The sequence below is a fragment of the Molothrus aeneus genome, chromosome 16 (assembly GCF_037042795.1).
Source record: "Molothrus aeneus isolate 106 chromosome 16, BPBGC_Maene_1.0, whole genome shotgun sequence".
NCBI lineage: Eukaryota > Metazoa > Chordata > Aves > Passeriformes > Icteridae > Molothrus > Molothrus aeneus.
In genome coordinates, this window is record NC_089661.1 from 13,952,144 (window position 1) to 13,971,239 (window position 19,096).

General features: G+C 51.6%; 1 protein-coding gene across 2 annotated transcripts in view; it reads right to left on the reverse strand.

Moving 5' to 3' along the window:
- Positions 1-295: 295 nt before the first annotated feature.
- The window catches only part of PEMT (phosphatidylethanolamine N-methyltransferase), a 42,099-nt gene continuing 23,298 nt past the window's right edge, over positions 296-19,096 (reverse strand). For both annotated transcript variants that reach the window (XM_066560664.1, XM_066560663.1), the window contains exons 4-8: positions 11,757-11,902; positions 7,236-7,347; positions 3,195-3,269; positions 2,353-2,413; positions 296-1,650 (exon numbers count right to left, since the gene is read on the reverse strand). In XM_066560664.1, coding sequence (XP_066416761.1) covers positions 2,359-2,413; positions 3,195-3,269; positions 7,236-7,347; positions 11,757-11,902 — 388 coding nt within the window. In that variant the 3' untranslated portion in view covers positions 296-1,650; positions 2,353-2,358. The remainder of the gene's footprint in view (positions 1,651-2,352; positions 2,414-3,194; positions 3,270-7,235; positions 7,348-11,756; positions 11,903-19,096) is intronic.

Here is a 19,096-nt window from a genome sequence, read left to right on the forward strand (position 1 = left end):
GACATCAGAGACTTTGAGCCAGGACTGGCAACTCTGACATAAATTGTCTGAATAATGCAATGTATCCTCTCCTCGATGGTTGCTATGGGTACTGGGCCGGTTTAGCCTCCCTCTATAAACATTAGCTGTGAAGGGAATGTGGAAACTTATCTAAAAATAAAATACTATGCCCAAATCTTTGAGAGGAAGGTGGTTGAGATGGCAATAAAAAAATAAATCTCTGTGTAATGGTTCCGAAGTGATGAAACACAAACACAGCATTTGTGAGCCCTTCCGGAGGAAATGGAGGCCGGACTGAAAAGAGACCAACACTTTTAATTCTGCTGAGCAATGCCTGCAGGGTGAGTTAATTACAACGTGTAAAAGCAAAAGGAAATGGAACCGTTTCATGGAGGTGACACTGAGAAGAGGGAGGACCCTCTGAGGAGGGGACAGTGGTGCTGAGATGTGGTGCCACCTTCCAGTGCCCCCACAGGAGCCAGCAGCAGCACAGCTCCCTTCTCCAGCACCTGCTCCTTTGGTCATTTACAGCTTATTTCTCAAACTGTTCTGGGAATCTGTGAAAACAGAGCCTGGGGCTGGAGCATCACCTCTGGAAGCTTTCTGTTCAAGGCAGGATTCAGCACTGGATCACAGTTTTGGGACAGGCTGGTGGCAGGAGCAGAGGGGCACATCTGTACCTGGCTGCTGCACGGTGGGGAAGGCAGAAACAAACCTTTGCTTCTCTTCCCATGCAAGACCGTGGCAAACAGCTGGAAGGCACTGGGTGGTGGGAAAGGCAGCAGGACCCAGGGAAAAGGAGGGGCTGGGGCATCACCATGGCCTGGGGTGGGGATCTGTGAAGTGCAGACAGGGATTGACTCTTCCCCTGGGTCCTCTCCATGCTGGGGCTTCCCCACAGGACAGCTGCCATCCCTGCATGTCCCTGGGCTGTGCTTTAGGTCATACATTCACATTCCTGTGCTTTTCAGTCACTTTTCTCAGAGCCTTTGCAATAGTGTGGAGATGCTGCAGGGCTCTGCACGGGTGGGAAACTGCAGCTCTGGATGGGGAGGCTCCTTTCCCAAAAAAGAAGGGGTTGTTTTTTGGGTTTGCAGCAGGTTTTGATGTTGTTGAGCTCACTGCAGTCTCCCCTGTTCCTTCCCCATCTGTGTTTGAATCCTCAGGGGCTCCTGAGCTCTCTCCATTGCTGAGCTTTGTCTGCTTCTCGTGGCTCTGAGGCTGCACCTTCCGATGATCTTCAGGACCAGCTGGAGCTGGTGCTTCCATTTGCTCACAGCTCACTTATGAAAGGCCCCTGGTGTTTCCATCATTACCCTGCTTTCCCTCCAGTCCAAAGGGAATTCCTTTTCACCTGCAGATCTCCAGTAATGGGTGTGGGAGAAGAGGTGGGGAGGTCCCACCCTGTGGAGCTCCTGGGAGGGCATCAGGAGCTGCAGAGCCCTGGGGACAGGGACCTCCATCTCCCATGGCTGTGGCAAGGAGCTGCCACCACGCTCAGGCTGTTCCTCTGGTCACTTCCAGTGCTGCAGGGAGCTCAGTTGGCTCATTAAGGGTTGCTGGGTTAATTAGTATGATACATCTCAGTAGGAAAATGGGCAAATCAGACAGTGTGGGGACCAGAGAGGCACGGGTACCCCAGAGAGTGCCCTGCAAAAGACAAAGGGACAAGAGTCCATTGGGGACCTCAGTGGTGCCACAGCAGCTCTGTCACAGCAGCACAGTGCTGCCAAAACTTCAGCAGTGCCCTGGGATTGTCCCAGCTCCCCAAAAACCAGCAGGCAAATGCACTGAGGGCTCCAAGGTGGCAATGAACCCCCAGGAAAGGAGTCTGGCCAGGAGCTTGTGATGTTGGAGAAGCTTCTGCCCCCCCAAACAAGCCTGGGCTGAGGTTTTAGGGTGAGCCCACTGGCAGAAATGTTCCAGGCTCAGGCAAGGAGCATCTGGAGCAGGGAGCTCTGATTTCCCTGAGGGATGAGCAGGCACACATGCCCTCTCACACCATCCCTGCCACTCTCTGGAGCACCTGCCATGGCCAATAGTTGTATTTTTCTGCCTGATTCAGATTAAGCCTGGAGCCTCAAAGCTTCCCAGCAATTTTCCCTCGCACTGATTCTCAAGTGTATAATCAAAACAATTTGGGGGCTGCTGGTCGGGTGCCAAGAGGCGGACACGACTGCTGATGTGAAAAACCTCCCTGCCTGGGATCCTGCACAGCCTTGAAGCTCAAATGCTTTGAGGAGTGTGGGAAGGGCTCCGGAGGAGCCAGAGAAGGCAGGGCTGGGCTGGGGGGTTCGTTGGTTGGGGGGTTCAGCAAAGCAGCCCCTGAAATGCTCCCCTCAGCAAACGTACCTGGGGCTACTTGCTCTTCACTCCCTTCTGCTTCCTCCGATAGATTTCCTCTGTGAAAGGCCTGGAGTTGGCAGGATGGGAATTTGGGGAGAGAGGGGGGGCAGAGACAGAAGAGAGGGGCAAAAGAATGGAGGAAGAATTAAAATCAAGGCTATTGAGTGCTCACCTTTGGGCCTACAAAATTTGTCCTTCACGGGCTGGCACAGCCTGACTATTCCTGGGCCGTGGCAATCCTGGTTTCAGCCTCTCTGGATTGTGGAGCAGCTACAGGAACCATCCCTGTGCCAAGCAGGACAGGGCTCAGCACACACCCAGACTGCCCCTCATGCAGACCACGGCTCTCTGCATCTCCTCCTCCCTTGCAAATACAAAAGACCTTTCACTGCTGAAGTACAACTGCTGCTTCTGGGAGTTATTTTGTGCTGCTCCATCCTGCGCTGCTGGCTGGGCTATTGTGGTGCAAAACAGCAGAGAAGCCCATCCAAGGAACTACAAAATGCAAGGGCTTCTTGTAGGGGCTCTTGTGAAGACACAATGAGTCCTCTCACTGCCTTCCTTATTGTTCTTCTATGGACAGAATCAGGCACCCAAAAGGAAAAAAAGGCCTCATTTTGATAAAAATAAAAAAAACCCACACAAATGTTCCTAGAACTCAGCAAATAGCTTCAGAGTGGAATCTGCCCATTATCAAAACAACTGAAAAAATAAATTCCTCTGTTTTTCTTCTTCCCCGCTGAATTAATTGGAAAAAAAACATTTCTACTTGTGCAGTTCTCTGAAACCTTGAGAGTTAAAGCTGGTAGAAATAATTAGAAGCTCTCCAGTTGTGCACAGCTACTCACCCCTCGTACAGCACAGCAATTGTGTAGGAAATTGCCACTACAGCTGTCAGCAAAAGGCCAGCTGGGCTGGCGTGCCTGTTTTGAAAGAGAAGGAAAAGATCAGGTAAGTACATGGGCTTATGCAAGACCTGGTTGAGAAAGTGAAATGAGACACTGGGCTGCAGAGAGCTCTTGTTCACTCATTAAATAGAAGCAAACAAAAGGGCTGGGTTTTTTTTGTGCTTAATGTTAACTGTCTTAGACAGATGTTACTTGGCAAAGGCTCTTCCCCAGCCTCCTTCAGTGACTTCTTTTAAGTCTGATCCCTGCACTTCTCTGCTGTGAGAGCTCCTGCTTTGATGCTAAATCCTGAGATTATGGGGCTGTTTAAGGGCTGAGCAGCTGCTGACACACAGCTGCAGCTGCCAGCCCCTGCTCTGAGGGACATGGCTGATGTCCCAAAAAGGTGCCACCCAGGCTACAGGGGACACCGGGCAGCCAGAGCAGTGTGTGGTGGCTCAGCCAGTGCAGGGATGGGGATGGGAAGGGATGGGAAGGGATGGGAAGGGATGGGAAGGTCCATTCCTGCCCTGGGAAGTGTGCTGGGGTGGGTGCTGCACCGGGGCTGGGTGCTGGAGGCTTGGTTCACTTTTAAACCCTTTTCAAGGTGTTTCAGGAATGTGCCCTCCAGCCAGATGTCACCAGGCACAGCATGGGGCACTGATGGCACCACTGCTCCTCATGTGAGGTTATGGGGAGAGATGACCAAGAACTGAGGACACAATGGAGATGGCTGCTCCTTTTAGCAGAGGCTTGGGGACCACAAATCCTCCTCACCTCCTGCTCTGAAGAGAGATGTCACAGAATCCTAATCATGGAATGGCTTTGACTGGAAAGGATCTCAAACCTCATCTCATCCCACCCCTGCCATGGGCAGGGACACCTTCCACAATCCCAGCCTGCTCCAAACCCTGTCCAGCCTGGCCTTGCACGTTTCCCCACCAAGGACCAGTAAATACTTTATTTGCTGACAGCCAGCTCTCATCCCTCCCAGAGCTGCCACCAGCTGTTAAAGGCAATCACCAGTGTCCTAATCAAGGGGGACAATTAAGATAAGCTTTAAAGTTTCCTCCAACCCAAACCATTCAGTGATTTTATGAGGATAAACATCCCACAAGCCTGGTGGCAAGGTGACTTGTGCTGCTGGGAAAACACACCTGCACAGAAGATTGAACTGCCTAAACCTCATACTGGAGCCACTTTCAGGTACCACCCAGCCCCATCAGTCCCTGGAGAGGCACCCACAAATCTCCACTTTTGCACCATTTTCATTCTGCAATAACTTTTTTCCCTCATTAGGAAGCTTCGGGCAACTTCCTTCTCTCCCAAGCCCCTGCTATTACATGCTTAGTCATGTCTCCTTCTTGATTCCTATCAGAGAGAACAAATTTACATGATTGTTTGTTGACAGCAAGACCTCTAATTGCATCATTTGGCTGCAGCTCCAGCTCTGATTTACACAGCCTGTTGATGTGAGTTAGAACACTTCCCTACCAGAGGCACACAAAGCTGTCCCCACACGGTGAATGCTCCATTTGTCTGGCAGGAGAAATGAGGCTGCTCAACACAGGTGATGAGCAGCATTTGGGTGAACTGTTCCTGTCCTCTTACGAGCCTGACCTACATATTGGGCCACATCTGATTGTAGCAGCAATGATGAATCAGTCAGGAAGGGTTTGCTGTCCTGCCAGGACTTTGTTTGGGGTAGGAAGTCTGTCTGTCCCCAGCCTTGCTGCAGCTCCCCATGGCTGTGGGTTGTCACCCCACTTGATGCTTTTAAAGCTGGACTGGAGTCAGAGGACAGGCTGATGTGATGTGTTTTCATGCCTTCTGGATGAGCATGGATCAATCCTTTGGGTTCTGATGCCATGATAAGGAGTGTGATGCATCCCCAAGAGAGGACAAATGTGCTCTGTGTTTTAGGTCTGGCCAGAATCAGAAAGCTGCAGGATTCCTCCAGCATCCCTCCTGCTGCCACTGAGATGGGACATCAGCTCTGGCCTCTGAGGGAGACACACCTGACATCTTCTGAAAGCCCTGGGACCTCAGGAGAAAGTGTGGACCCCAAAGAAAATCAGCCAGTGGAGGGAGTCCAGAGAAGGGAACAGAGCTGGGGATGGGTCTGAAGCAGCTGAGGGAGATGGGGGGGCTCAGCCTGGAGAAAAGGAGGCTCAGGGGGAACCTTCTCACTCTCTCCAACTCCCTGGCAGAAGGGAGAAACCAGGGGTACAAGCAACAGGAAAAGAGGAAATGGCCTCAAGATGCCCCACAGGAGGTTTAGGTTGGATAATGGGAAAATTTCTTCCCTGGAAGTGCTGTCAAGCCCTGGCACAGCTACCCAGGGCAGTGGTGGAGCCACTGGAGGGATCTAAAAGCCATGTAAATGTGGCATCTGGGGACATGTTTTAGTGCTGATCATGGCAGTGCTGGGTTAATGCTTGGACTCGATGATCTTACCATTCTTTTCCAACCCAAATGATTCTGTGACTGTATGAACTGAGGTCCCAGGGAAGAGAAACAGCCAAAAGCCACCGTGAGAAGGGCTGTGCTGAGCTCCCCCCAGGCAGGTGGGCGGTGTCTTGGTGCCACTCTGCACAGCTCCAGCAATTTGTTCACAGCAATTATTTGTCACGCCTCGCTGGCCTTAATGGTGGCAGCTTTTAACGAGAAAAAAGAGGCAATCACTGCTGTCCTGAGCTGCCTGCAGCTGCTCCTGCCCTGAATTGTGCTGGAAGAGCACAAGGAGAGGGGTGAAGAAGGGATTCTGCAACAGAAACAGCTCAGGAGGTTTCAGTGGATGCTGCAAAGCTTTTAGGAAGCAGTTTGAAGCTGATTTTAAAACAAATAAAGATCTCCTTATAATTCCTCCTGGTCAAATCCCTACTTCTGTGCTGCTGTGGGGGCTGTGGTGTGGTGTGGTGTGGGGGGACTCATCCTGCCCCAGCTCTGCCCCACTCCCCACAGCAATATAAACATTTCCCACAGCAATACAAACATTTCCAGGGTGCTGCTGCAGGCCCTGTGGCAAACAGCACTGCCTCCCTTTGGCATTTAAATCCTGCACCATTTCCCAGGATTTAAACCCCATCCAGCGCCAGGAAGGGAAGCAGCCTCATGCAGCCAGCCCTGACAGCACCTGGGGGGATTTCAAGTGCAGAACTAACAGCAACAAGGCTCAGTGGAGACAGGAGAGAAACCATCAGCTTTACTTATTACCAGGGGCTGCACACATGGCTGAAAAAATGACCAGAACGTGGCAAAGCACTTCATTTTTTCCACCCAAGCAGAGGAGAGGTGGTCACAGTCAGGAGCACCAGTGCAAAATACCCAGTGATAACAGCCTGCAACACTCCATGGGCTCCTGAAGTAACACAGCCAGGGTTTTGTTTTTTTTTTTCTCCTGGGCAAATAAATAAAATGTGATATTAAATGAGAACCACATCAAACTTGTTAGACTGAATAGAGTCTATTGCTCATTTGCTGCTAAATTACAGCCTATTCATTTCCTCCTAAGCAGGCTATTAAGCTGTGCTGGAGCACACAAGGAGTGTTTCGGAAGTGTTTTCACCGTGGGCTGGGGGAAAGGGTGGCTTGGCTTGTTTTGCTTTTTTCAGAGTAATTGCAGGGTCACACTGCTCCCCAGTACCAGTGCCCTGCCCCTGCAGAGTGACACCCTGCATGAATTTGGCCCTGAATGTTGATTTTTCCACGTGCAGAGCCTGCCAAGGACCTTGTTCACTGCAGAGCATTCGCTGATCCTCCTCTCCCCAGCACTTGGCCGCTATTTATTTTTTCTACAACAAATGCTGCGAGTGTTTCGAGACAGCACAAGATTTTCCACGCACAAAAATAGCCAGGGGGGCAGAAGTCAGGGCAGGCTGCACCTCCTCTGCCATCACAGAGTGTCTTTTTGGCCCCAAATGCACCCTGGCACCCCATGCCCTGCCAAGAGACCCCAGAGTGACCCTACAACCAGAGGTGTGTGTAGGGGCATGTACTCACATGAGGGACCAGCCCAGGTAGATGGCTGTGCTGCCCCAGTACATGGGGTTATCCAGGATGCTGAAGGGGAAGCTGGTCACTTTTTCCTCCATCAGGATGCCAAAGTAATCACCTAAGAGCAAGCAGAGAGGTTCTGGTTAGGCTCCATGAAATTGGGATTCATGGGGGGCTTTGGCACATTGATACCTTCCCTGTGCCACAGGGCATCCCTGGCAGGGAACACAGCAAAGGGTTTCAGCACTGACTTCCAGGCTGAGGAAACAGCAACAAAAAAGCTGTTTGTTTACTCTATCAGCTTTTCCAGGAATGGCTCTTTGCCCACAAAAGGCTCCTGCATTGCAATGAGGTTGTGGCAGCCATGTCCCTCATCAGGACACAGCTCTCGAGGTCCCAACTGGTTAATTCTGGTTTTCTCATTTGTAAAATTGCCTGTCAAATGCCACTCCACGAGGAAGCAAGTGCATGGGATCAAATCCATTTAATGTGAGAATAAACCCAGTGCTGTGAAATGGTGTTTGGAGCTGTTTTCATCGTGACCACCACAACCAAATGCCCTCATCCATAATGTCACCCTTATCTCATAGTTCAGAGAATTTCTCAGAATTTCAGAAAATAGCACCTCTGCCTACAAAACACTCAGTTATTGGCACAATGATGATGATGATAATGGGTGATTGTCATCTGTAATGAGGAAAGCTTTCAGAACTGTCAGCATCCAACCAGCTTCCCATCTACCTTGGAGTAATCCTTCCACCCTCCTGAAAGGAGCTTGGGAAAGAAATGACAAGGAGATGTGCAGCTTGTGAGCAACATTTCAGAGGGGTAAAGGGCCAGGATGCAGATCTGGTTCTGTTGGTCTTACAAGTGAGACCACAAAGCACCACACCTACATGACTTTTTAATCCCTCCACTGCCCTGGGCACCCTGTGCCAGGGCTTGACAACCCCTTTGGTGAAGAATTTTTTTCCTGACATCAAATGTCAACATCCCCTGGTACAATCTGAGGTCATTTCCTCTTGCCCTGTCCCCTGGGAGCAGAGCCTGACCCCTCTCTGGCTGCACCCTCCTGTCAGGGAGCTGTGAAGAGCCAAAAGTTCCCCCTGAACCTCATTTTCTCCAGGCTGAGCCCCTCCCAGGTCTCTCAGCTCCTCCTGGTGCTCCAGACCCTTGCCCAGCTGTGTTCCCTTCTGCTCCATCCATGCTCCATGTCCACAAGCACTGGTCCATGAGGAGCAGCCTCCACCCCGGGCTGAGCTCCCAGCTCTGCTGCCAGCCCTTCCCTGACCTTGGGCAAGGCTCCTCTGTCCCTCCAGGTGCTATTGTGCACTGATCATAACATCAGTCTTTCTTAGAGCACAGAGGGTGGTGAGGATTAATGTATGGTGAGAAAGTGCTCACAAATCCAGATGAAAGGCATTACAGGAGTGCAAACTATTCAAGGTTATTATTATTACCTGGATCGTAGTGTAATTTCTTTGACCTCACATGGTGCTAAAACATTTATTTCTAAGGATAAACAGCCCCTGCCCAATTACACAATGCTTTTGGGTTTTAACTGCAGGCCACTAAGTGAGATAATTGCCTTGTATTCATACTATATATTCTCACAGTTACTTGGCAATACATCTCTGAGATTGTTCTGGTAGAAAGAACACATCACCCCCTGCCATAGCCCATTTCTTGTGCTTTCTTATGTGTCAAAATGCTTCATTATCCCCTGCCCACCCTCGCCCTTGAGCTGAACACCTCATTCCCCACATGGCCCTGGCACTGAGGAGGTTCACACAGAGCCCTGGGTCCGTGGGGCTGGCAGGGGTTTATCAGTGCCCAGCCCTGGTGGGGCTGTGGGAGCCTCCAGGCAGGCTCCCCACGAGCAGGAGCACACAGGCAGCTCCCCAGGAGCTTTTCCAATGTAATCTCTGCCTCTAAACCTGCACAGGTCAATGAGCATGACCACCAGAGAGGTGGTTTCTACGTGTTTATGTTCAGGAAGGTGCTTAGGGACAGGTCTGTGTGTGTGTGGTGTTACACAGCATCACCCTGGGCATCTCCTGTGCCTTCACTGAGCCCTCAAATCAGGAATCAGCTCCTTGCCAAGCTGAGGCACTAAAAGGAGCTATTTTTTTTGCTGGAGGTTTGTGCAGCCATCTCACAGCTCAGGGTGGGATCACAGCAGCAAAAAGCCACTCTGCAAGGTCCCCCAGAATGCCTGGAGCCTGACCTGGGCTGGAGCACCACCTCTGCCTCACCCCAGAGAGCTGTCAGCTTCTCCAGGCCCAGCAACACTTTGACAAAGTCAGATTGACTTGAAATCTTGGTCAGTGCTGGAAGAAATGTCACTGGGGTATGAGGCAGATGGGCTCAGACAGGCAAAGCAGCCTCTCCACATCCTCAGCCTTGAGATAAGCCCAGCCCTCATCACTGCGTTTTTTGGGAAACAGGGCAAAAAAGGAGGGTGCTGAAGTGATGCTGAAGTGATGCCTGAATCCCAGTGAAGGCACAGGATGGGGACAGGGCACCAGGGATGGCTCTGCCAGGGACAGGGGCCACATCCAGCTGCTGCAAGCAGCATCTGGAGCTGGTGCTGCTGTGCTGGAGATGGGGTGGCACAGCCAGGCTGCTGGAGAAGGTGACTCACACAGCTCCCACTGCACCACTGAGCCCACACTAGGGAGACAAAGTGTTCTGCAGCTGCTCCAAAGCCTAATGTGCTGTAAGGAGAGAATTCAACAGGAAGCCCTGTGCCTTGCCTGGTTCAGCTGTTACTGCTGTAGAAAAACCCACAAAGGGTCAAATCCAGCTGCAGTAAGTTTTGAAGTGCCTGTTGTCAGAGGCTCTCTCAAAACTTCTCTTGAGCTCAGATGTCAGCAGTGAGAAGAAGCTGAATTCCTCTCCTTGCCAAAGCAGTGCAGCCCTTTGCTATGTGGAGTCCTTGCTCCTCCTGCAGCACCAGGGCAGCACTGAAATCCTGCATGGATGTTGGAAATACCAGTCCTGAGAGAGTCCTGAGCAAGAGAATATCCCACATGATATCAGAGATCTGCAGACCTGCTGTCTTCCCCTTGGCTGGGCAGCAAACCACGCTGAGGGACACTCTGCATTAAGAGTTTGCTGACTTGGGCTCAAGGGGCTTGTGTGGAGTGGAGAAGCTGCTACCAACCCAAGGATGGAACCTCTGTGGGGCTCCAGCTGGGCCATGCCTGAGTCCTGCAGAGGTCCTGAGCCAGCCTGGCTGCGCTGGCATGTGTGGCATGTCCTCACCCTGACTCAGCTCTGCCCTGGTGCCTGTCCTGCCCTGCTAGCAGAGAGAGCTGCTCCTTGCTGTGCCAGTCCAGGGCAGGGAGGATGGAGCAGAAATGCCTTTTATGGACCCCAAGCACCCATCTCTGCCCTGCCTCAGGGATGCAGATCTGAGGGCCAGGGCCCTCTCACCTCTTACGCCGAGCCTGACTCACTTGTTTGCTTTTTCCCAGCGGTTCAAGGCCAGTGGATCCTCCTGGTGGGATGAATCAGGCTTTACGTAAACAACTCCAGATCTGGCTGAACTTCAGGAGCATTCAAGCAGCTCTTGCTGATGGGTACTCCTGTGCCTGGCCCTTCTGGACATGTCTCCAGAGGCACAGCATCACTTCAGGGGCTGCTGGGCATTTTGGAGGATGCTGAGGGACAGGGGTGTGACAGGGGGCCAGGAGTGAGGCTGCACACGGAGGGTGAGGGCAGATGTTTAGGAGTGCTGAGCTCTATTTCTGGCAGCAGGATTTTGGCCAACTCAACACATTTCTTTGCAACTCCACTTGAAACCAGGAAGGCTTATTACATCCCTCTCTTCTTCCTAGCGACGCCACAGGAGCTAATTGAATTTGGTTTGTAAAGCACTTGCAAAAGCACAGCCTAAATGAGGTGTCAAAGCTGGGGCTGTGATTATTTCAGCCAGCAGGAGCTGCCCCTTTCCTTGGATATTTATTGTTCCTGTCTCTACTTTATTTTTATGAATTCCACACATACTGGCATGTTTTCAAAGTCAACAATGCTAACAGAATTACGCTCTAAATGTGAAAGCAGGCACAGTGGAAAATGCCTTCTGCCATAAAGCGGGAGATAAAAGGATCTGTCAACGAACATCAGGTTTATTGCAGAGGGGAGAGCAAACAACATCCTGCTCCAGCACGTGTGATGAGCAGGTGGGTGCTTGGAGCAGGGCTGCTGGACAGCTCACACACGCTGTGCCAGTGCCACTTGTGAGGTCTTGAATTTGGGGTCCCTTTCTGGAGGGTGTTTGGGCTGGCAGGTGAGCAGCTGTGCTCCAAAGCTCCAGGTTTGATGCTGGAGGTGATGGGATTTGCTGTATAGAACCACAGTGCCATCCCTTCTGTGGCAACAGCAGGGTTGGGTCCTGCTTTGGTATCATAATGACAAATCTAACAAGGACAAGGAAAGTCCTCCAGGACTCTGCCCTAGCAGGAGATCCCTGCAAGGATTAAATGCACTTTCTGGTAAAGCTGCTGGATTTTCAGTGCTTACCTAGGAAGGTCCCAGTGAATCCCAGTGCTAAGAAGCTGGAGATGACAAACAAGGTCCCTACAGCTGAGATGGCCAAGCCTGAGTAGTAGGTCCAGTGGCAGTCCCAGCCCTCCAGCTTTGGCTGGCTCTTCATGGCTTCTGTGAAGCTGTTGGGGAGACAACAAGGGCTGTTAAAAGCAGCAATTCATAATTAACAACACTCAGGTCTCCCTGGGAGATGTGAAGCTTTGGGAAGCTGCTGAGGAGGTCCCCTCTTCAGTTCCCTTTTTCCTACTCAACCTCCCAATGGGAGAAGCAATCAGCTGAAGACTGTGAGGAGCCAGGGCTTGATCTGGGGCAGCTATTTCTACTCACAACCCTTGCTCACACCTGGAAATACCAGTCCCACTGACTTGAGATATCAAATGCTTTGCCTTATTCACCAAATCCCAGTTTTCATCCTGACTGAGAGCTCTGGGACAGACGCGCTTGCAAATGCTGGAGGCTGCAAGGGCTGGAAGGGTTGGGAACAATTGGCTGGATTATCTCGTGTTCCCACCCCCGTTCCCCTCCATCAAAATATTTTGCAGCTTTCATGTGTTAGCCACGTGCCCAGGAGTGATTCACGGCTGGAGCCTGACAGCCAGGGGGAGGATTGGAACAGCAAAAGGAAAATACGAGAGACGAGGCGTTCTCGAGTGCGAGCACAGCTCCTCCCTCCCAGGCTGGGGCAGGCATTCTGGGTCTGGCCTTCCAAATACTCAATTTATGATTGGAATAATGGTGAGCCCTCCCTTCAGCCCCCTGAGCTCTGCCCAGGGCAGGGCTTGGCAGGCTCAGCATGGCACATGGCTCCCACACGAACGCGCGATGACAAAAGAGACAATGCTGTGATTAAAAAACACCATTAATAACACGAGAGGAGGTAACAGACCCACAGAGCTTTACACAGTGTTTCTCCACATGTTGTTGACACATGAGGTAGGAAACTTTGAGCCTTTTTTTAATGAGTACCCTGGAGGCTAAAATTCAAGTGGAATAACAGCTCTGCTGCGCCTCTGGCCACCACTGTCTGTCAGGGCCAGGAGTTATTCCTGCCCACAGTCCCGGGCTGCTCAGCTGGAAAGTGCTTCCATAATGCTACCTGCAGGGCTTGGGATAGCTTTTTTCCCTGGTGTCCATCTTCCCTAAGCCCTGCAAACCTCTGGATTTTCCCTGTTGCCCAAATAAAAGCCAAGAGAGACAGTCCTGCCTGCATGGCTGAAGGCCAGGCAGCTGGAACCACATCTTTCAAAGGATTGATGGTAAGTTCATGCACCAAACAAGCCCGGGATAATACTTAACTCTGTGGTTTAGGAACCTGTGGATGATATCCTTTGTTCACTTTGAGCTTGCTCCCACTAGGCTTTCTATTGTGGAGGAGTTTTTAGGACCCCAGAACAAGACATTCAATCATCAGTTTGGATTGGAGCAAGGAAACAAAACATGGAATAAATGTAATACACTTAGAAGTGAGCAAAACCACAGCATCTGGGTGATTTACACTCTGGAAATTACAGGGAAATTCCTTTTCCCAGGAGCCAAGCACAGACAGAGGAACAACAGTGTAGCCCCAGGCAATGTAGACACAGTCCCCAGGGCTGGCCCTCCTCCAGGGCCCAGCACAGCTCCCTGTGCTCACCAGGCTCACACTGCCTTAGCTTAAAATCATTTCCGATGGGAAGACGCAAATCTGGCTGTGCAGGGAAGCAGCAGCAGCTGCAGAACCCTTTGCATCATCTCCGTGGTGGTTATTTTTAAATGACACAAGTCTCCTCTACGAGGAAGCCAAAAAACCCATGTCCCTGCTACCAGCACTGCCTGGGTTTGGGAGGAAAGCAATGCCCCTGAAGGGATGTGCCCTTCTGCCCCAGGAATCCTGGCCTGGCTGTGCACTCAAAACACACCCTGACATCCCTGGGGATGCTCTGCAGCTCTTTCCTCACACAGAAGAGGATGTGCCTTTCGCAGCATGAGGGTTTGGCTCCACATCTGGCCAGGACCTATCCAGAGGGCACCAGCACCAGGAAGGATTTTACAGCAGTTTGCTCATCCTCAGGGAGGCAAACCTGGGACAGCAATGCTGTGTTGGAATCCACCTGGATCCCAGTCATTGGCAAAGAGATGGCAAAGCAGAAAGAGGTACAGCAAGAGCAAAGCCCTCAGAGCCTGCTTCTTGCTCTGGATGAGCTGGATCCACACCCTCTCACACCCTTGGGGCTCCTCTGTCCCATGCTGATGACCTGACTCGGTCTCAGAACATTGAACAAAGGTGGCTTCAAGAACACAAACTGGTTGGCTGGGAATCAGCACTGGAAGTTTTGCAACCACCACATGGCTTGGTTTGTTTTGGCAAAGCTGTCTCTCCTGCTCCAGATGATCCCATCCTTCCTTTCCATGGTCGGATAGGCCTGCATTAGTTATTCTCATCAGCATGTCTTGCTCAGTTCCCTGCTGTCTGGCTTACAGCTAGGGAGGGAGGTGTTTGCACGGAGATAATGGACTGCCTTTCCCTCTAGGAATGGTTTATATCTTCCTAAACACACTCTGTATTTGCATTAAACATGATGCGCTCAGGAGTTTTCAGAATTGGTAAATAAACCTTTTAAGCATTTATGACGCTGGGCTGTGACAAGCAGCACGGAGCCATCAATTATTGCAGCATCCACCATGGTGAGGGAGCCTCCCTGGCAGGGAAGGACAAGGTTTTGGGGCATTTCCCTTGCTAGGGAGCTGGTCTCCTGAAATATGACATATTTCAGTCTGTCATGAAACCAGTCCCTTCCTTCATGTGCCTCTGTTGTCACGTTGGTGACAACATTTATTTCAGGCTCAGGACAAGGCAGCAGCGCAGCTCAGCATCCAAGAGGACATCAATTAGAGCCAGGCTTTGTCCCAGTACCTGGAACTGCATTCTGTGCTGAGCTGAGCCATTGCCATGGTGAGGAGCATCCACCCCTCCTCCAGCACAGGGGAGGGTGGCGAGGCTGAGACCTACTTTGGTCACATCCCTGGCTGCTGTCATGAGGATGCCTGTCCCCATGGCAGGGCTTGGAAGATACCCTCAGCTTCTGCAAAGGGAATGGGGCTTCCCCTGACATCTCCCCACATTTGCCAGTTTGAAGCACGATGCCAGAGGCACACATTCTGCGCCAGCTGGGAAAATCCCAAATCCTTCAACTCTGCTCTGGCCAAAGTGGCAGATTCGGCCAATTCCTGGCAGGATAGGAGTAGCCAAGGCAGTGGGAATTTTTCTGCTCACCCTTCCTAAAAACAGAGGGGTGCTTGCCCAGACACTCAGAAGTCTTACCAGTGCTCTGTGGGAATCCCAGGATGGTTTGGATTGGAAGGGACCTTAAAGTCCATCCAGTTCCAAACCCCTGCCATGGGCAGGGACACCTTCCACTATCCCAGGGTGCTCCAAGTCCCTTCTAACCTGGCCTTGGACACTTCCAGGGATGGGGAAGCTACAGCTCCTCTGGGCACCCTGTGTATTCTCATAAAACATTTCCTCATAAAAAATTCTTCCTTATATGTAGTCTGAATCTCTCCTCTTTCTGTCTGCCACATAATATACCACATGAACTGGAAAACCACTCAAAGTGGCTCTGCACTATGGGGATGGACATGTCACACCAGTGGGTTCACAGGAAGAAAGTGGGAGTGAGGGAAAGGGGCAGCAGATCCTCAGGCTGGGACACGGACAGGATGTGCAGCCAGGTTTGCACAGCAGGTGCTGATTTATTCAACCAGAAAACTCAACAAGTCACAGTCCTAAACACATCCCCAAAGGCCACGTGGAGCAGGAAGAAAACACAGAAACACTGTACTGAAAGAGAAGCTGAGGTTTCTAGGTCTTGTTGGGGACATCTCCCAGTGGCCCCCACCAAGTGCATTTTGTCATCCCTCTCCTCCAGAGGAGGACAAAGACCTCGTCCAGCAAACTGGGTCGCTGCAGGGAGCAGCCCAGCAGTGCTCCCTGACTGATCCCAAAAACCAGCCTGCAAACTGGGGCTGAGAAGCACAATTGGAGCAGAACTGGGCCAGGGGCCAGCAGGCAGCAAGAAAGCAGCAGTGGAACAGGCAACCAGGGTTTTGGTGACAACAGCCACCACTGCAAGGTGCCACAGTCACCATGTGGGGCAATGGTCTGTCCCCCATGCTGGAGGTTTTGTTCTCCCTGGCTAAAGGAGGCAACGGGGATAAAAATTACCCAGTGGTGCCCAGCAGCACAAGCTGCAACAAAAGATCTTGTTCATTAGAAAACAGCAGCCTCAACAACACTGAAATCGTCCTGCCGATACCACTGGCAATTGTCAGCCCGGTCATCATCCTCACAGCTTCTTCTGCCAATAATGACTTTGCTTTTCTGACAGCACTGGGGTGTGTGTGTTATTTAGGTCAGCTGGGGGCTGTGGCAGCTTCTCCCCCTGCCTTACATCTGAGCTGTGAGGTTTCCTCATCTGGATGCCGTGGGCAGGAGGTGCTGTTGGCGCCCTGGGGCATTTCCTGAACAGGTATCAGATATTTCTGGCACTGTGGCTCAGAGGGGGGCACCAGCTCTGTCAGGCCACGCTCAATTCCCATCATCAACCTTGGTCACTTCTGCACACAGGGCCCTGTGGTTCTGGGATCGATGCCATTTACAGCACACTCATTCAGGTGCCAGCTCACAAAATTAAACAGGATTGAGAATAAGGTGAGAGGCACTACCTGGCAATGACAAATAACCCCTTTTCTGTGCAAAATCCCGTCCCAGGGCAGATTTATTTTCTTGGAAGCATCAGCTCCAAGTGAGAAATCCACACAGGAGTCAACATCCAGAGTGTGGCATCAATGCAGGACTTGCTGCCAGTGGCACTGGCTGGCACAGCCTCTGTGGGACTCACACTGAGACACCCCAACACCTGCAGCCCCCCCAGTCAAGGTGTGCACGTGGGTGCTGCCTTTAAGCTCAGGCAAACATCCTGAGACCCTTCAGGAGGGCGGCTCAGAACCTCCCTGTGCACCTGCCCAAGGGTGGGGAGTGTGCCAGGGTGTGCCAAAGGCAGTGCAGGGAGGTTTGGAGGCAGTGCCAGTGGCTAATTGTGAATAAACTGATGCAGGGAAAGATACAAACAACGTGGTGAGGGAGGAGAGAGAAATAGTGGATGTGAGTTTGGAGGACGGTGAAGGTTGTCACGTCCCATGTCACACAGATAACAGCCACAAACTGCACACAGTTCAAAAGTTCAGGAGTTGTTTCCACAGATTAAAACCTCGGTGATGGAAGTTCCTTGCTTCTTGCAGAAAGAAACTGTAGTAATGAAAATAATCATTGCAGCAAAGCAATTAAGGATGCTTGTCTTGTGCACTTGACTAAGCAGGTCCCCTCTGGTCACAGGTCAGTTTGGATTGCAAGCCAAGGCTGATAATGAAGCTGAGAGCTGGGAAGCATCTAATTGCTTAATTGAGCACAAAGACATCCCTTTCTTACACACAAAGCATCCTTTTGGAGCCAAGCTGGCACGAGAGCCTCAGGGTGCTGGGCTGAGGAAGGACCCCAGCACAGACCCCACGTGGGGTGGGTGGTGATGCAGAAACACATCCTGGCTCCCAGGTGCTGTCAGCTAAAATGCCAACCCACCCCCAAGGTTCTGTCTGCTCTGCCCTCCTCTCCTCCGCCTCCAGCATGGAGCCTTTCAAAAACTCAGCTGCAAAAAGGAAGGAGGCTTTTAAAACCAAAAGAAACATCCCCTGGGCTCCTCATCGCTCCCTGGCAGCCCCCACCCACGTAACAAGTCCCCAGAGCAGGAAAAGAGGAGTTTTAAAGGCTGGATCACAGCACTGGAGGTGGAGGGACCCCTGAGGCTTCCTTTTTGCTCACTATCAGAGCCCTCACGCTCTGCACAAGCCACCCTGGCCACCGTGCCAGGCACAGCCCGTGCCAAGGGATGGTCTCCAAGGGGCTGAGGAGCAGAAAACCTGCTCAGAGAATAAAATAGAGGGGAAAGCAAAATAGCAAGAGCAGGTTAGACATGTCTCTCCCAGCATCACTGGTCACAGAGATGACATTGACTGTGTCACATGAAGCCCCTCTGGTCAGTGGAGGCCTGGGCTGGCCCTGGCTGGTATCATCCTGCAAGGGTAAGGGGCAGGATGAAGCCTTGCCAAGCAGCAAAAGCTCCCCAGGCTGGAGCAATAAGCCTTGGGCAGCCCTGGAGGGCTCACTGAGCTGGGAATGGAGGCAGTGAGGCTCCCAGGTGTGTTCTGGGGTAACTCCAGCAGTTGCTGCTCTGATGATCACCCTGGAACCACCCAATCCCCCCACAGTTAAGGGCTTGCCTTGCCAGAAGAGCCTCCAAAGCCTGCAAGCCATCACTCAGGCCAACCTCAGCACCAAGGAAAGGGGAGGGAATGACCCAACCACGTGGAAACATCTGAGGAAAATAAACTTTCCATTGCAATAACCTGAAAGACTTTGGCCCATCAGGATGGACTGTCTCATCTGTGTTCTGCTGAGGCTGAGCTGCCCCATCTTCTAGAGCCTCTCCTCCAAATCCAAGGTGCAGAGGGGGCATTTGCAGCCCCTGGACTGACCTTGCTGTTTCCTTCAGGGCCCAAATGCTGGGCTGAGCCAAACCCAGTGAGTCCCACAGTCCCCACAGACTCATAACACACAGCAGAGCCAGCCCTGGTGGGGCTCTGAGGGCTCTGCAGGGGCAAAGTGTGACAGTGCCAGGACACACGAGGCCACTTTGGCTCCCCCAGCAGTTCCCTCTCAGTGCCTTGCTGTGACCCATGAGCCTCATTGACCCAGGAGCCAGCAGGACCACTGGAAATGAAGATTGTCCCTCCACCAGCTGTGTTTTTAATTAAAGGCAAGGACAAGGCTTTGCATTGCTTCCCAGACAACAAGTGACTATGTAATTTGTGCAAGAGGCTGTTGAGACATTCTCCAGCAAAATCCAAGCCTGCTGTGTCACTAAGACATCAGCAGCACACACACATGCCCTCTGCATTTGATTATAGCCTTGCTCACTGCAAGCTTTCTTTCAGTTTCTGCCATCAGCAGTGGCTGGGACAAACACAGAAGGGCAAGGGCAGGTCCTGGTGTCATTTCCAGGAAAGCAGAGCTCTTAAATACATGTGCAAATTCCAACCTGAGAACTCTGCGCCTGAGAAATTACCCAGAGTACTAAACAACCCATTAGCTGTGACCCTGGTATAATTGAACCTGGGAATTTAGTGAGTCGGTCTCTCCTAACAGCAGTGGAGATAAAGCCAAGCAGATCACAGATAAATTGCTGGCATTGAGGAAATCTTCTGCAGTAAAACCTCTC